The sequence below is a fragment of the Limanda limanda genome, chromosome 17 (assembly GCF_963576545.1).
Source record: "Limanda limanda chromosome 17, fLimLim1.1, whole genome shotgun sequence".
Classification (NCBI taxonomy): Eukaryota; Metazoa; Chordata; class Actinopteri; order Pleuronectiformes; family Pleuronectidae; genus Limanda; species Limanda limanda.
In genome coordinates this window covers 12,369,668-12,386,931 of record NC_083652.1, presented here as the reverse complement: position 1 = coordinate 12,386,931, position 17,264 = coordinate 12,369,668, and the positions used below count along the sequence as shown (strand labels likewise).

Below are 17,264 nucleotides of genomic sequence, written 5' to 3'. Positions count from 1 at the left end.
TTCCAATTGCGAATGAAGTTAATAAACTATTCACAGTTTTATTTACCATCTTAAGTTGACTTTGGCCCAAATGTTGTCCTTATGCAGGGATCTCATTGGCACTCTGCAAGGACTCTTAGTTCACACACTTTTCAGAGGAAGCTGCCTCTGAAGCTTCACTGCATTGAAGAAGCTGCCTTAAATGTGATGAACCAAAGAAAATATGTACATTTGTATCCTTGAGAATTCTCATAGAATTCTACATGAGATGAATAACTCCATGAGCAATGATGCAGAGATGCCACTGCTCATGTAGCAATTTATTTGATATAACTGTACCAAAGTAGATGGAAACACCTCAAAGAAACAACGTTTTAGTAACTAGGGCTTGATAAATGAAATCTGTGTTTCTGTATTACACAACAGCAAAAACACACGATGTTACTTTCCAATTGCAAATAAACCATTAACAGTTTTATTTACCATCTTAAGTTGACTTTGGCCAAAATGTCATATAAGCATTCTGCAGGGCCTCTTAGTTAAATACACTAACATCCATAAGAACATAATTTGTGAAGCGCAATACACTCCACAAATGACAAACAAAGCTTTACACAACAAACAGCTACTGACCTACCTATCTAAGTTTTATTGTCTTGTCTTCAGTATTTATATGAATTCAGTTATGTGAGAATGACTCCATGGACAGCAGCACTGTTGATACGGACTGAAATTTCCAGCTTTAATAACCAGTAATTTCCAGTTCATCTCATGGTCTCGACCATCAAGGCCCCAGAACAACAACAAGTAAGTCACTGGTCCCAGTCTCCCTGAATAAGTGACAAACAGCTGTGGAAACTGATAGCTGCCTTTACAAACCAGTGGCAGTCTCTGCTGCCACCGGAAGTGCCACTACAAGCTGCCACGATTTGAGCTGGCTGTCTCTCAGAAGGAGAGTGACGCTGCACACACACACACACACACACACACACACACACACACACACACACACACACACACACACACACACACACGGACACACACACGTACGCCGGTGAAGTGATGGATGAGGAGGAGAGGCTGCCGCTGCCTTCATGTGCTGCTACAAAACCTCGGAATAATGATCACACGTGAAGGAGCTCATGTCTCTTTCTCTTTTTATCAGATCTAATAATCACTGCGCTCTTATTATATTATTATTGTTTTGTTATCTTGTTTTATTGTTACATCTGTTTAAATGATTCTTCTTTGATTTGCTTTAAAAACCTTATTCTAGATTTTATCATTGAAATGAGTGATCACTAGAGTTTTTATATTTGTATTCATTCTATTGCGACTGTTTGTTTATTTCGTTTTTTGCTAACGTGCAATTTGTGTGTTTGTTTTGCAATATAAATAGAGTCATTATTAGATCTGTTATTTTTTGTATTATGACACGTTTGCACTGCTTCATATTTTGTACGTAATAATTAATGAAATGGATAAAAACAGTATAAATGCAACATGTAAGATATCAGGTCCCAAAAGGCATGAACTCGTTTGTGTGTGTTTGTTACTTTTACAAATGAATCTAGTAATCTACGAGTCCCTGAAGGCCACATTCTCCTGCACAGCGCGCCATGCAGAAATTGAAAGGGATGAATAGCGAATAGCAGGGGCACTGCTTTCTCAGTGATCAGCCAATCACCTCCCGGCCTGAGGGATTATTCAAACGAAGGATGATGTCACCTCTTGCAAGTCAACAGACTGTCTTGCCCAAAGTTCCTCCCGGTTGTCTGTTGCCCTCCCTCTTAGGCCCCTGGACCCCTTTTCTGTCCTCTTCAACCCCTTTTCTTCTTCACTGCATGCATGACTGCACACACACACTCACTAACAGACGACACACACACACACACACACACTTTAACGGTGCATTACTGCTGCACCACATGCATTAAAGCGGTTGCATTGTCCACTGGAGCGCTGCATCGAGAGCCTGAATATCTCTCAACACATTTCAGACCTGTTGATTGTAACATTCTTATTAAGATTGCTTTTGAGACAATTTAAAAGACACTTATTTCCATATTAGGATGTAGGATTAGAGGATTTACACAGAAAAAGCATCTTCAGAGCTGATGCAGCTTAACAAGTGAGCCTGGCTGTGAGTTTAGTCACAGAGATGAGCCAACAGTCCCAGATAGAAAGCAAGTGAATTAAAAGCAGCAGGAAATACAGCACGGAGCAGCAGAGACAGAGTGAAAACCCGGAGCTGAGCACGTTGTCTCTCAGTCACAGTGCGACACTGAGGGGCGTTGTTTCGTGGATTAAAAACCTTTTGTTTCTGTGCGCCACGTTCCTCACCAGAACAGGGCTTTTCATCAGAGATAGTGTGAGAGAGGAGGGCCTGCCGCCTGCCTGCCTGCCTGTCTGTCTGCTGCCCCCGCTGCTCAGCCCCCAGCAGCCACTTGCCTCTGTCTACATGAGCCAGGCCTTTGTGTGCTGCTCAGTCGGGGATGTGGGCTTCGGGCCTGTCAAGCCGGTGGTGCTCGCTTTCCAAATGCTGGACAGGGGAGGTTCGGATCGACTCAGGCTGCAAATATATGGCACTAAACTAAAAAAAATACACAAGCAGCTTTAACTTCTCACTGGTTTAAACACATCCTTGCTTCCATTAGCTATTTTTGCTGATCCCTTTTGAAGCACGCCGGGAATCTGACCTCCATCTACATCATATGTTGACCCCCCATGTGGTTGTTCGCAGCTTTAGATCCTCAGATGGATCCTGCTGGCTGCTCCAAAGTCCAGGCTGAAAACTCAAGGTGACCGTGCTCCTGCCATCAGGACCCCTCGGCTTTAGAACGACCTGCCTGAGGAGATAAGGATAAGAATAGGTGACCTCTTTTAAATCACCTCTTAAAACTCATTTTTATAGACCTGCTTTCATGTGATGTCGACTCCCTATCACGTTTTATTTTATATATTTTCATTTATTCATTTTACTGCTTTATGTGATCAAGTTTTTGTGGGACAGTCTTAAAAACATTTATTAGATTGAATTATACTTTGTTTTCAATCACTTCAACATTGTTGTCTGGCTTTCTTGTCACATTGCATCCTGCTGATTGTTATTTCTCTACTCTTTGCGTTTTTGCTTTGAAACAAACATATTTTAAAGGTGCTATATAAATAAATGTTATTATTAGTATTATTTTCTACAAACATTTGCCTCTTTCCTCTTTATCGCTCTTGCTCAGGTTTCAAGAGGAAGCTTCTCCTCTGAAGTGCACTGACCTCAGACTGCTCGGCCTGTCAGCTTAGAGAACTCCATCCACATCAAACCTGAAGGTCAAGTCAAGCCCACAGAAATATCTGCAGGATTCCTCAGGTTATTTTCAGGAGTTAAAAAATTAACATGTGATCGTGCAGGTGTGCGTGTGCAAGTGCATGAGAGACATGGAAGCAGAGCAGGAGGAGGGCGGTGCCTCCTGGTGCCTGCTGGCCTGGCGCTGATGGACGTATTGGCATGGTCACCCAGCCACAACAAAGAGAGGAAGGTGTTTTCTTCACACAGGCGGTGGTGAGCGGCAGCGGAGGCAGGAAGGGGCAGGGCTGTGTTCCCTGCAGCGCCGTTTCCGTCCTATTTATCTCATTGTTTTTTCCCCCCCGGCCCACAGTCCAGCTGGGGGCAGCCAGATCACACAAGCACTGGCACTCAGTCAAGCCCCAAGAACCTGGCCTCCAGTCAGGGGTCTCACCTTTGACTGGCTCACAACTCATTACCAGCAGCAGATACAGGCATGTTCCCTCTGGGCTTTGTGTTCCCCAGCGTGTACAGTCACATTGTGCACAGGTCTGAGTCTCCTTCCTGTCAACAGAGAGAGGAGCTGGCACCGCTGGGAGACACACCCACCACATCACACACAGCCGCCATGTTTCTCTGTAGAGATATTCATAAATCAAACCCCTGTTGACACAAGTGGATTCAGAAAGCACGAGCAGTGTCACACTCCACTAGCGCGAATATCATTATCTCTCAAAATGTGTGTGTGTGTGTGTGTGTGTGTGTGTGAGTAAACAGCAGGCGGCTGCAGGTTGGAACACGCCTGTGTGGCTGCTGCTCTGTGTTCACAGCACCGACTCCCCAAAGAGCACAACATGCCAGCACAGCAGATCATTACCATGCAGGATGCTCCTGCTCCCGCTGACAGGCAACATGTGAAAAGAGATGCAGAGGAACCTTATCAATGAAACTTTATTATCATGTATGTCCTCCAGAAACGTGACGATCTGACAGCAAATGCACAGATAAAGAACCTTTTAACCTGAGGACCCAGTCATTGGGTTGGACATGAGTCGCCATGTTAAGTTAACCAGCTACAAGGCCGTGTCTTGTATGTTTCTTCCATTAAATCAGCTTCACCCTGAAACCTGATGATGTCCAGAGCCGGCCAGTTCCTGTCGGTCTGATTCTAAGTGCTTTGTCTCAGCCCTGGTTGCCTCCTGGAGTAAATAATGCATGTAGGCACTAAGCATATTTGACAACTACACCACTCCAGCGCACTAAGAGGAATGAGTGAGCACGAACAGTTTGTGCCTTGACTCTCTGTCGCCTTCTCGTCCATTTGCATCTTCAGCTCACGTGCATTTCCATTTTCTTTTGGCACAACTCTTCTTTACCTTGAGTTGAGAAAATAGGTAGTTTGTGATAATGGTTCACTCGAAGGTTAAGTAGTTTAATTATACTCTCTGCATTATTCATCTTTAATGACTCCTCCTCTCCTCCTGAAAGTGCCTGAGTCAGAGCTTTGTCTCAGTTCTTTATTGCTTATGGATTGCATTGATTTCCTGTGACTGGCTGCAGACAGAGCAGACTCTCTCCCCCTAGTGGTGCCACACCACCACCAACACCACCACCACTACCACATACCAGCCTCAGCAGATTCAGACCTTGTACCACATCTACATTCCTTTATCAACCTATCATAGCATCATTAAAAATGTAAATATTCATCCTTTGTTCACATGAACATAAAGAGCCCAGTGTTTGATATATAAACAAGTATTTATTATCAAGTAAATCATGTATAGTACATATGTGAACAAAAACATTTGTGAAATAACTCATGAAATCATTAAAACTCAACTCTTTATTATGAAATGCTGTTTCATTGATCTTATTTCCCATGGTAACAGTTTTTTATTTTTTTATTTTGTTTTCTCCATTGGCATCACATTTAAGTTTAGATTTTCATTTTATAATATTACGTTGATTATATTTGGCAAGTTAGTGCATAACAATTATAACAATGATTAATAATCCATGTTCACATCCTGGTTTATCAAGGCAGCAAAAACATGCTTATTAAATATTAAAATTCCAAAATTTAACCAAAACAATTGAGGGAATCTTAAGTTTGAAAACGATAAATATTGAACTCAGTTGTGGTAGCATGATAAAATAACATTTCATTAGATTATTGGTTTATTCATTTGACACAGCTTATTCCTATGATAATAGAAGAAGAAAGAATCCTGTCAGAAAACATTCAATACAAAAGAGGATAAAAACCTGTACAACTTCCTCCGGTGCCTTAACAGATAAACTCCCTTTTAACAAGCAATAATTAAAACAGCATACTGAATACGTGTAAACAAACGTAGTGAGCAGTAAAACGGTTTCTCCTAAATCAGATTTACCTTCCGAGGAGTGTCAGGAGAACATTAACAGATGCATTTCATCCACAGTGCTGAGCTCCGTTGTGCTGTACGACTCCCAAGTGACACATTAAAATCAAGAGAAGCTGAACATCCCTCTTCATGAAGTGCACATAAACAGAAATGAACGTACCTGTAGTGACTGTAAACAAGATCCCAGAAATTAAGTAAACACGACACAACAATACAAAAGCATTTGTTCTGTTTTCTCCTGATCAGAATTTGTGCAGTGAACGTCCCTTTTCCATTTAGCGTCCTTCATTTGACCTTCCACAGCCAGCGGGACATCACCACTTCAGTAAGTTCCTGCAACAGTGACGTGTCTTTAAAAAGCATCAATGAAGAACTGCTGGTTTGTGGACGGGATCCTTGTCATTCATGGACACGATGAACGAGATAGGAACCTTCTACACATGGTTTTAATGTCAGTGTAACGACGTCGACTTGGTCTGACACTGTACCTTTAAATGAAAATGGTTAAACCATAGAAATGTGCAATTTACATGGATAAAAACAGCATGAAAACATAAAAAAATCATTAAAAATACACAAGGGAAATCAAGTTAATCAGTTGTTCCTGTTTCCTGGAGATACTGACACATCTTTGTGATTCATCTTGTTATAACAAATACAAGACGTTGGCTAAAAGGGCTGACGAGTCCGGGACAATGTGCAAATCTTAACATTTTTTTCTGTGACATTTTTTTTGCTGCCTCGTGTGCAGCACTTTAAAAAACAAACGGCGAAAATGCCCGACCTTGCAGTGCATTAGTGCACCTGGCTCTTTACAGCAGAAGCAGCTCATACATATTGATGACTGACTGGTCGGCTGCAGGGCTCGACCCTCCTCGTGCAGCCGTCATCTCAACATAGTTACAGGCGGGACTTAAATGAAAGGGACGAGGAGTGAGGAAAGGACCAAATAGATGAAAAGTGTTGCAGGAGCTAATGCACACACACGGCAGTTAATGGCCGCTCGTTTTTCTGCTTGCCTGCCTCCCTTGTGTCTATTCTACTTCTGCCATGAACGTCCAGATCTTTACATATATTTACATAATCACTGGTCACAAAAGAATGTCTCCTAAGTAGCCGTGTTGGACAGTAAAATTATAAAAACATACATCATTTAAGAGAACATTTGCTTTTTACTTGGTGGGCCGAGTCCAGTCGTGTTAACTGGCGTCAAGTGTCTCGTCATCAAAGCCTCAACAAACTAACAACTCAGAAAGAGACAATAAATTATTCATACAGTACAAAAGCAGGTAATTGGCCTTGTGACTGATAAGTGCCTTCTACTGGTCCAGAATTAATTTAAATGCAAAATTCAAACCCGGGGCGCAGAGGACATTATGTTCCAAGGTCAGTCCTTCCACTGTCAAGACATTCATCGTCCCTGCTGGGTTTCTGGAAAAGAAAGGAGTGAAATTGCAATCAGTCGTCACTGGAGTGGAAACTCTGTGGTTTTTAAGAGAAAAGCTAAATCTCTATTCTTACTCTCACCTCCTCTTCACCACTCGCAGCAGCAGAGGAAGGAGCAGGACGAGCCCTCGGGTCCACGGAACTTGCCGGAGCAGGGCGTGTCCGTGCACTCAGCGGTGAAGACGTGAAGGTCAGTGACGCGCACCTGCTCCTGTGTCTGGGCCTGTGTGGGTCAACAGACATTAACATGTGCATTTTCTTTTCCAGAGTGACTGGTTTGCAGCTCTTAATGGCAGCAATGCCTTTTCCTTTCATCACTTAAAGGCGAATTTCAAACATTTTACTGCCTCATCCAAATCTGCATCTTCTAGACACAATAAAGGTCTTAAGAGAATTGTAGAATTTAATAGTTGAGATATAACACTCTGGATCAGATCTGTAGATGGGCAGACAGACTGCCACTGCCATTAGAACCGTGACAAAACACATAAAGCACACCACAAACTGATCTGTACCATGATGGTGTCGTAGGCTCCGGTGATGAGTGCGATGAAGAGGGACAGCACCATGTAGATGAAGAGGGAGATGAAGGTGTAGAGGTAGACCTGGCTGAAGATCCACACCAGGGTGCCGCTTCGCTCCATCTCAGCGAACGTCACAAACATGTCGTCCCCGTTGATGAGAGAAAACAGGCACTCGGAAACCATGGACAGGGAGCGGAACTGGGCAGAGAGCATCAGCAGCAACAAGGTCAACTTCAAATCATCTCTTTTATCTTCCTCTCAATCTGTACATTAAGTTTTATTAGCTGCTATTTGTGCAGGATCGTCTATTTATTTCCTTCTTCCACAAAAGCACACAACACAAAACAATATAACATAATGTTTTCATAAAGGTCAATTTTCCTCTCTCATTAATAATACACAAGGTACATGGATGATATGCTTGAGGGCATTTAATTATAATAAGGCTGTGAGGATGAGCACTTCTGGTCTGAGTGACTCATGGCGCCTCCTTCCTGGTCAGAGACCTTTCTGAGTGGGTTCAGTACCTTGGCGTGATACGGGCCGAGCACGATCCACCCACAGAAGCAGTAGCCCAGGTAAATGGCAGCGGCACAGCAGCAGAAGCGGATAACGTTTGGAAAAGCAGCTCGAAGAGTCACAATCAAGATCTGTGGGCGAGAAGCAGAAGATATTTACACTTCAAAGAGAGAGCAGCCGATAAATGTGTGTGTTTGTGTGTGTGTGTGTGTGTGTCTTCCACATACATTGTACTTCTGGAAGAAGCTGAGGTAGCGGATGACTCCCACCCACACCAGCAGGGTGGAGGTTCCCAGCAGGATCGCGCACACATCATACGATGACAAACTCTGCATCACAACAGTGACATCTTTGATTATAACGAACGTTGCTGCAGAACGCTGTTATTCGTCCCTGAGGACTTCTTAAGAGCTCGTCTTACTGGTAGCATCTGCCACGTTACCTTGGACTCTATCCCAATCTTGATGAAGCTCCCGACGATGGTGAACAAGTCGCTGATGATGAGCAGAAGGTACCAGCCGTTGATGAACTCCATCCGGTCTCCCCAGCTCACGCTGCGGCAGAGTGTGTGATTGAAGAAGTGCACGTACTCCTGGGACGGGACATAAGAGACAAATATCAAACAGACTTATCCTCTGAAGGTGAGATTCTAATCCCGTAGTATGGAGGATTGTGGAATCGCTGCTAATCTCTGTTCAGCAGTGTGAGCGTAAATAAATTGGTTTTCTCCGGGTACTTGACTTTCCTCCTGCAGCCCAAAGTGTTCAGCAGCTTTAGGATAGTTTGGTACTTTTTTGGTGTATTTCCTCTGATGAAATGTGCAATAATGTGGCTGTGCAGTAATCATGTGCCATAGAGTGTTTTCCACTCTGTCAATGGTCAAGGCTACAGCAGAGTTTTAGACCAAACTTGCTACGAAGCCACAAAACAACAGAAAAGCTAATCTTATCAAACAGGGTTGAATAAGTTAGCGTTGCATTAATGTTCGGCCGGCCTTCTTACATATTGCAGGACGATGCCTCTGAGGATGGAGCGTCCACACAGCAGCAGGGACAAGAGACAAACCACCGCCACCAGCACGTCAAACATCTCCCGGGCATAGCTCTCCGCTGCCAGAGTCAAAGAGAAGAGGGACCGAAGGCCAACGAGTAAAGTTACAGATAAAAGAGTTGATATCAGGAGACAAGATGGATGAATATCTCCCATTGCAGCTTGTCCAGCACCAGTTACTCACCGTGCCCGGACACATTGGGGTCTTTACACTCGGTTATGGACACCTGGTTCAGGAGACTGATCTTCACTTTGCCACTGTGCGCTTTGTTATCCATGAGGATCTGATCACAGAGGCAGAAGAACAGTAGTTAATATACAAACTGTGGATATGGACGTCTCTGTGTGCGATACACTCTCTGTTTACAGTTCGTAACAATACACCAGGTCTATTATATTTATCTATTATCAGTATCTGCAATTTCCTCCAATAAGTGTTATAATTCTCATGTCAGTTTTAGATCTATCCATTTATTTACATATTCTCAAATTGGAAAAACTAGATTTCTGTCTGTTGTGAAACGTGAAGCCACATGGTCACTGGAAGAGGGATTATGGGGTGTGTGGGAGGGGGGGGGGGGGGGCAGTCACCGTGATGGCAAAGGTGTAGCAGTCGGGGATTTCATTGTTTATGATGGTCTGGATGTTGATAGCCTTCAGCTGGAAGTCAACTGTCACATTGATCAGCCTGGAGACACACAGAGAATTCAATGTGTTGAAACTGTAGCAGGAACAAAACACTTCTCTGTGTCTAATGATGAGAAAAAAAACATAATAACATCTTACTTGTGAAACTTGAGAGTGAAATTCTTGTAGTCACTGTTTCCAACGCTGTAACTCACAGGATCCACTCCGAGGCAAGCTGGAAAAAAAGGCAGAAAACCCGAAAATAGCATTAGAGGAACTAAACGATATCAGATGGGGAAATGTTATTTAAAAAACCATATAAATTGTCTTTTTCCACATCACATGCAGCTTGAACCACACTTCAGCAACTTCCTCTCAGCAGTTTAATCGTTTCCTCGGAGCTTAACATTGATTTTATTCATCTTAATCTTTTTCGGTCACAGGAATTTTCATTCATAGCCAAACCAGCAGGTGTATGAAAATAAAAAAAGCTTTAAAGCTGTGTTTCCTGAGAACTGGACCATGTCAAACCTCTGAAAGTATGACAAAGTGTCCGGGCTCCTCTGGACACGTGTGGAGCAGCAACAGAGTGACTCACACTGACACAGTCATTTCCTTCAGGGTCAAGAAAACACAGTCGCTGGGTAACAAAACAAGGGCTTCCCTACCGGTGACCACATGGGGGTCGATGTCGAACGTGTCATTGACCGGGTCGATGGTTCCCTTCCTGAAGAACCTCTGGCAGAGGGACAGAGCGCTCCCGTTGGCGCCGACGCCCAACACGTAGGCGTACCGTCCCAGTGAGATGTCCGGTAGAGCCAGGTACTGGGAGGGAGACCAGAACCTTTATTCAAACTGAGCTGGAGGCACGTTAATCAGAATCAGAATCAGAATTATTTTTATTGCTACGTATATTTGCATATATTGGAAATTGCCATGGTGTGGTTGGTGCACTGTACATAAAAACAAAACAACAATATATACAGTAAGACAATATATACAGTAAGAAACAAATTCTGCTTCCTCACAATAAAGCACAATTTTACTCTGGAGCTGTTTCTTGTCCGAAATATCAAAACATCTTCATCATCATTCGGCCAAAATGTTTTTTTTTAGTAGAAACTGCTTCTTTCCTGATATTTCCATCATCTGTGCTTTTTTGATTTAATTTTTTTGTATTTAACTGAGTGGTAGAAAATGTTGTGTCAGCACTTCCAGGAACAAATTATGCTTCTCCAGGTTTTCCATTTCCTCTTTTGTGTTGTATGGATTTTTGAGAATGTAAAGTTCTTAAAAAGCTAAAAGTCTCCAGTAAAGGGAGCGTCTCTGCCCGACAGAAAACACTGAAGCTCCTGAAACATCTGACGAGATGACGTGTGTTTACCTGGTCGATGGCGAAGTGGATGTGGTCGTACAGCTCCTTCTGCGTGTGCACTGCCTGAGGAGCGCTCTCCTCATAACCCTTCAGGAAAAGGTGTTTGAACGCCGCCGTGTTTTCCTCTTTAAACGTCACAACCATCTGGTTGCTGAGTCCGAACAGAACCAACTGAAAGTCAGAGTCAAAACACAAGAGAATCAAGAGCCAAGCAAACACAGGACAGATTCATCATCAGATAAAACAAACTATCTTCTCTCTGACTTCCTTCTGAGGTAACCAGATGTTTCTCCACCTGCACAGTGACGATGATGATCTTCAGCAGCTGCAGGCCCAGTTTGAACGGCTTGCGTCCTTTAGCGTGATACTTGTCACAGGGGCTCATGAAGAAGTACTTGAGTTTCCTCCTCAGCGCCTCCTCCTCCTCTTCCTCCTGATGCTGGTGGGGGGGCTCAGAGTCCTCCAGCCCAGCGGGGGGGCGTGGGCTCCCACCCCCGAGGAGGTCCTGGGACCCATAGCTGGTCGTGGAGGAGAGCAGCCGGTCCTTCTCTGGAGAACACACAGAAATGAGATGATGTGAAATTATAAACGTTCAAGTTACAGGTAATTACAGCTAAACAACACATGTGATGATGTAAACAACAGACTCATCATGGAGGTAAACAGGTCAACATCATGTGATGATGTGAACACACGTAAATAACATGTGATGATGTAAACAGGAAACAACAGAACCATCACGGAGTTAAACAGGAAACAACAGACTGATCGTGGAGGTAAAAAGGTAAACAAAATGTGATGATGTAAAGATGTAAACAACACATGTGATGATGTTAACAGGTAAACAACACATGTGATGATATGAACAACAGACTCATCATCGAGGTAAACAGGTAAACAACAGACTCATCACGGAGGTAAACAGGAAACAACAGACTGATCGTGGAGGTAAAAAGGTAAACAACATGTGATGATGTAAAGATGTAAACAACACATGTGATGATGTTAACAGGTAAACAACACATGTGATGATATGAACAACAGACTCATCATGGAGGTAAACAGGTAAACAACAGACTCATCATGGAGGTAAACAGGTAAACAACAGACTCATCACAGAGGTAAACAACAGACTCATCGCAGAGGTAAACAGGTAAACAACAGGCTCATTATGGATGCAAACAGGTAAACAACACTCATCATGGATGTCAACAGGAAACAACACATATGACAATGTAAAAAGGTAAACAACATGTGATGATGTAAAGATGTAAACAACACATGTGATGATGTTAACAGGTAAACAACACATGTGATGATATGAACAACAGGCTCATCATGGATGCAAACAGGTAAACAACACTCATCATGGATGTCAACAGGTAAACAACAGACTCATCATGGAGGTAAACAGGTAAACAACAGGCTCATCATGGATGCAAACAGGTAAACAACACTCATCATGGATGTCAACAGGTAAACAACAGATTCATCATGGAGGTAAACAGGTAAACAACAGACTCATCACGGATGTAAAAAGGAAACAACACATATGACAATGTAAACAGGTAAACAACACATGTGATGATATGAACAACAGACTCATCACGGAGGTAAACAGGTAAACAACAGACTCCTCATGGATGTAAACAGGTAAACAACAGACTCTTCATGGATGTAAACAGGTAAACAACAGACTCCTCATGGATGTAAACAGGTAAACAACAGACTCTTCATGGATGTAAACAGGTAAACAACAGACTCTTCATGGATGTAAACAGGTAAACAACAGACCTGTGTCTCTGTCCTGGATGTGGGTGAAGCCTTCAGACGCCATGTTGATGTTTTCAGTCGCTCACAGAGGAATGAAGGAGGGAATCTTCCTCTTCCTCACCGGGAGGATTCATGTCATCACAGCTGCTTCTTCTCTGCGTCGCGATGTTTGGACGACACCTACAATCACATCACCGCTTCCGGGTGAGCACGTGACTCCACCATGTGACCGCTGTCTGCAGCCATGGCAACGAGCTGCTGCTGCTGAGCAACCAAACAAATCAAGAGCTCTGATCTACAGCCTCATCTGTCTGCAGCGGGATATTATATATATATATGAGGCTGTAGATCAGAGCTCTTGTTTTGTATATACAATATATATATATAATATATAAAGTTAGTTTACTCTACAGGCTCATCTGTCTGCAGCTGGATATTAAACATGTACTGACAATATCATAATTATATCATTCTTTCTTCATTCCTACATATTCCCACATGTATGAGTATATTCAATAACCCTTTATTACCAACAGACACATAAACTGTGTTAATAATGATAAGCATTAATTGACAAATTGTTGATTGACACCACTTTTTGCTCTGGAAAATATGCTATAATGATTACTCATTCAGCTCGATACTGTTTTCTCTAACTCTTAAAAAACAAAAACAATGAAGTCATCTCAGAAAACTCTCCAAATGTTGAAGTCTTTTATTTGTGGAATGGAAACTCCAGCATGTTAAACCTTCAATTTCTGCATGCCAAACACATACATGACACAAATTATTCTAAATATGAATACAAATTTAATAATAAACAGTGACATCAGTGTCTTCAAGGATCTGCACCAGACTGTGAATTTATTTTACAGACATGAAACTTGAGAGCTTTAATTCAGATTCATCTCCAACCAACTTTGTGTCAATTGCAGCAACTAATAATCTGTTGTTTTTCTTTGATGAACTGATTCATTGACTCTTTACAGTCGTGATATTTAATTAAAGGACCAGTGTGTGGGATTTAGAATGTGAACCCTTTAGACAGATATTGAATATTATATTATATTCTCATTTGTCAGTGCTTCCCACAGAAGTCTATCTGTGGTGGTGGGGTCAGGATGATGGAGGATGGTAGAACCTTAATGGATTTTATGATGGTCCAAAGTGAAACAGGGGGGGGGGGGGGTGCACACAGATCTACAATGAAGCAACATTCATGAGAAACAGTTTCAACTGAAATTACAAACTTTTTTTTACAGCTCAAATGGAGCTACACATCAAAAGTTATGCAAGGTAAACAAATTTATGGAACTTGAGAAGGTGAAGGGTGAGATGATCCACAGAAAACTGGAAGTTTGGACCAATCAGCTGCATCTTCTCTGCTGTAGATGTGACTCAGTACGCTGCAGAGATCCATTCATCATCACATCAGTTACCACAAACAATATCATTCAGTCAGCTACACTTTAACATAAGACGGGACCTGGATGACTTATCCTCATCCTGTACTGATGAACAAAAACCAAACCCAGCCAGTGTCTCCAGTCGTGTTCTATCTGCCGTCCAGCGCCTTGTCCCTGGCGATGACCGAGTCGTTGAACTTTATCATGAGTGTGGTTCCTTTGTGCCAGTGGGCGGTGACCTTGGCCGGGAAGCCACTGTGTGTGAGGATGGCTTCCACGATGCCAGCAGTGAACGCAGCGCAGTTCAAGCTGCTGTTCTCTTTGGGCACAGATATGTAGGCGTTGATGAGTGGCTCCTTCTCGATGATGTAATAAGTCTTGTCATCATCGTTGGCCTGCTCCAGCTTATCAGCCTCTTTCCCGAATAAGGACTTCCACACGTTAACCTAAAAGGACAGAAAACAAGTTAAAAAGGTTCAAGTAGGAAGTTATCTCACTCTCAAATGAACATCAGTATTTCACACGTGTTCACCTTGATGAAGAGCAGCATGTTCAGAACCTTAGTCTCCCTCTTCCCGTTCTTCTCTCTCAGCACCAGCACGTCCAGCATGCTGGCTCCAACGCTGTGGCCCATGTCGGCCAGCCGGGTCTGCAGCTCGGACACGGAGTAGACCCGGCTCTGACAGTACTGGACCATCTCGGAGAACAGGAGGGCGAAGGCGCTCACGCTGACCTCGGTCTTGGGTCGGGTCAGGGGTCGCTCCAGGATGCTGGATTTACCTCGAGTGAACCGCGTGTCCATTTTCTCCTGAGGAGGGTCGGTTGTCACAGTTTAGTATTTATTCATATAAGGCAAGCACAGACACGGTTTATACAATATATCACATCAGATAATAAATGGTACGGAAAACAAATCAACCTGACGCAGCTAAACAACATATGCTGCCATTGAGATGTAAACAAGCTTGATAGTAAGATATCAGACGTAAAGAGAGTAGATCTTATTTCACAGTAAAAAGCAGAAACAACACATGGGATGAACTTTTAACAACATCAGCTGATCATCTGTTTAACGCTATTTTTATTATTTTGATCAGTTTCTGCATTTTAAACCCCAGTCAGCTGTTAGCCACCTAGCTACGGATGCTAACTGACGCTTCCTGTGACGATGCGAGCTCCTCCAGGAACACACAACACAATTTGCTACACAACTTAAACCCACAAACACACACAGATGTGATGTTTAATATCTATTATCGTGGTTTTGATAAAAGTGTCGCGTTCATTTATAAACAAACCTCAGTTGACAGAAGATCAGCTTATATCCTGTTTTCCTCGTTCTTCTTCTTCGTGCTCCTCTGGGGTTCAAATACTGTTAAACTCAGTTTAAAGTGTACACCGCCCCCCAGTGGACAGAAGCGGTACATGTAATATATTATATTATAGGCCTACATACTACTACTACTAATAATAATAATGTATGCATCTTTCAAAGTACTTAGGGCTTTACAGGAAAAGCAAGACAGATTTTTATTTAATAATCAAACAAACCAAGGGCAGAGAATAATAGTGGAGATGTAAACTGAGGATACACAGACTACTGGTATTTGTGAGTTTTGAGAAGTTTTATACAAGTATCCTTGGATCTGTGGAGGAGGATTTTGTAAAGGATGCAGGACTGAACAATTGAACGTTCACTTGTTTTTAATTTAACGTTCAGATCAGTAGGAAAAACACAAAAGAACCTGAGTTAACCTGCAGGATTATTTTAGATTTGCTACGTTGAAAGGTCACAAAAATAAAACCTAATGACTCAAGTAAAGCAGAGTTTTATTAATGTTATAGCTAAAGTTTTACTTGACATCTGAAGGGAAAATAAAAGTTTAATTTCAATCTACAGCGTGAGCCCTAAAAAACTGTATATATGTATATTTTAATGTTCTTGTTTTAGTCTTGTGAGCGTCAGCTTCTCTTCCCTCTCTCCTTCTTCCCCATAAAAAAATCTACATATGGTTACAGACAAAAGGAATAACTCATTTTTAACTTTGACATTTCTGCAATGTATTTTCCAGCAGAACCAAACACTGTGCACTTCCTGTTCCTGTCCTCATATGAGACCACACACATAAGGGATCCTTCCCACTATGGGGAAACTCACAATATTACAGCAGCAACAGTCAAAAATACATCAGCAAGTCATAAGTAACATGCAATACTCAAGTGAAGGGAATACAAATAAATACATAGAAACACATGAATGTCATTAAACTGGTTTATACAGTGAGACAGGGAGGAATATGTGCAGTGTGAGGATATTTACAGTGAGTGAATTGCACATGAACCGTTGATACTGCACAGACAGATGAAAACAGCCCAGTTGAGACTTGAGGTGTTAAAGGCCAGTCCATAATGGTGGTGAATGTAGTTTATACTGGGAGCAGAGCTGGTTGTATCATCTTATGTGCCTGAGGTAAACACTGATATCACCTACAACAGCCTGTGTGTCTCATATCTGCACATATAAAGTTGATATATAAATCATTAATGAAGGATCAGATATGTTTCTTTTGCTGCCAAACAAACAGCAAACATGTGATTCACGGGACTTCCTCTGTTGTGCTCTGTGTTTTCTGAACATGGACAAGAAGACACACGTTGCCTCAGAGAGGAGTGCCAGGGGTTTGTACAACAATCCTCAGAGTGCTCTTGGCTGCAATTATTCCAGGAAAGTGTGCATGTTTCACAAATAGCAGCCGCAGATTTATTACAGAAGTTGTGAATTTCTCCAAAATGTCCCAGTAGGTCACTCTGCAGAGGAAGGCCTTGAGCGGTTGGGTCCACGGACGCAGGTGCTGGTTTCTCACGCTCCTCCCTGAGCCACGGCAGCTGGTGAAA

At 42.6% G+C, this 17,264-nt stretch overlaps 2 protein-coding genes across 2 annotated transcripts; both read right to left on the bottom strand.

The window, feature by feature from the left end:
• Positions 1–5,110: 5,110 nt before the first annotated feature.
• LOC133023152 (mucolipin-1-like) lies at positions 5,111–13,127 on the bottom strand. Its single transcript, XM_061090112.1, has 14 exons — positions 12,985–13,127; positions 11,486–11,739; positions 11,200–11,361; positions 10,484–10,640; positions 9,975–10,050; positions 9,780–9,876; positions 9,373–9,472; positions 9,141–9,247; positions 8,581–8,730; positions 8,366–8,467; positions 8,147–8,269; positions 7,611–7,817; positions 7,177–7,318; positions 5,111–7,080 (listed from the first exon to the last, which is right to left on the bottom strand). Exons 1-13 carry the CDS (start codon positions 13,025–13,027, stop codon positions 7,184–7,186), a joined length of 1,713 nt encoding a protein of 570 aa, XP_060946095.1. The 5' UTR covers positions 13,028–13,127; the 3' UTR covers positions 5,111–7,080; positions 7,177–7,183.
• A 1,025-nt stretch (positions 13,128–14,152) lies between these two features.
• Positions 14,153–15,732, bottom strand: trappc5 (trafficking protein particle complex subunit 5). Its single transcript, XM_061089728.1, has 3 exons — positions 15,668–15,732; positions 14,902–15,177; positions 14,153–14,815 (listed from the first exon to the last, which is right to left on the bottom strand). Exons 2-3 carry the CDS (start codon positions 15,169–15,171, stop codon positions 14,519–14,521), a joined length of 567 nt encoding a protein of 188 aa, XP_060945711.1. The 5' UTR covers positions 15,172–15,177; positions 15,668–15,732; the 3' UTR covers positions 14,153–14,518.
• Positions 15,733–17,264: the final 1,532 nt, after the last annotated feature.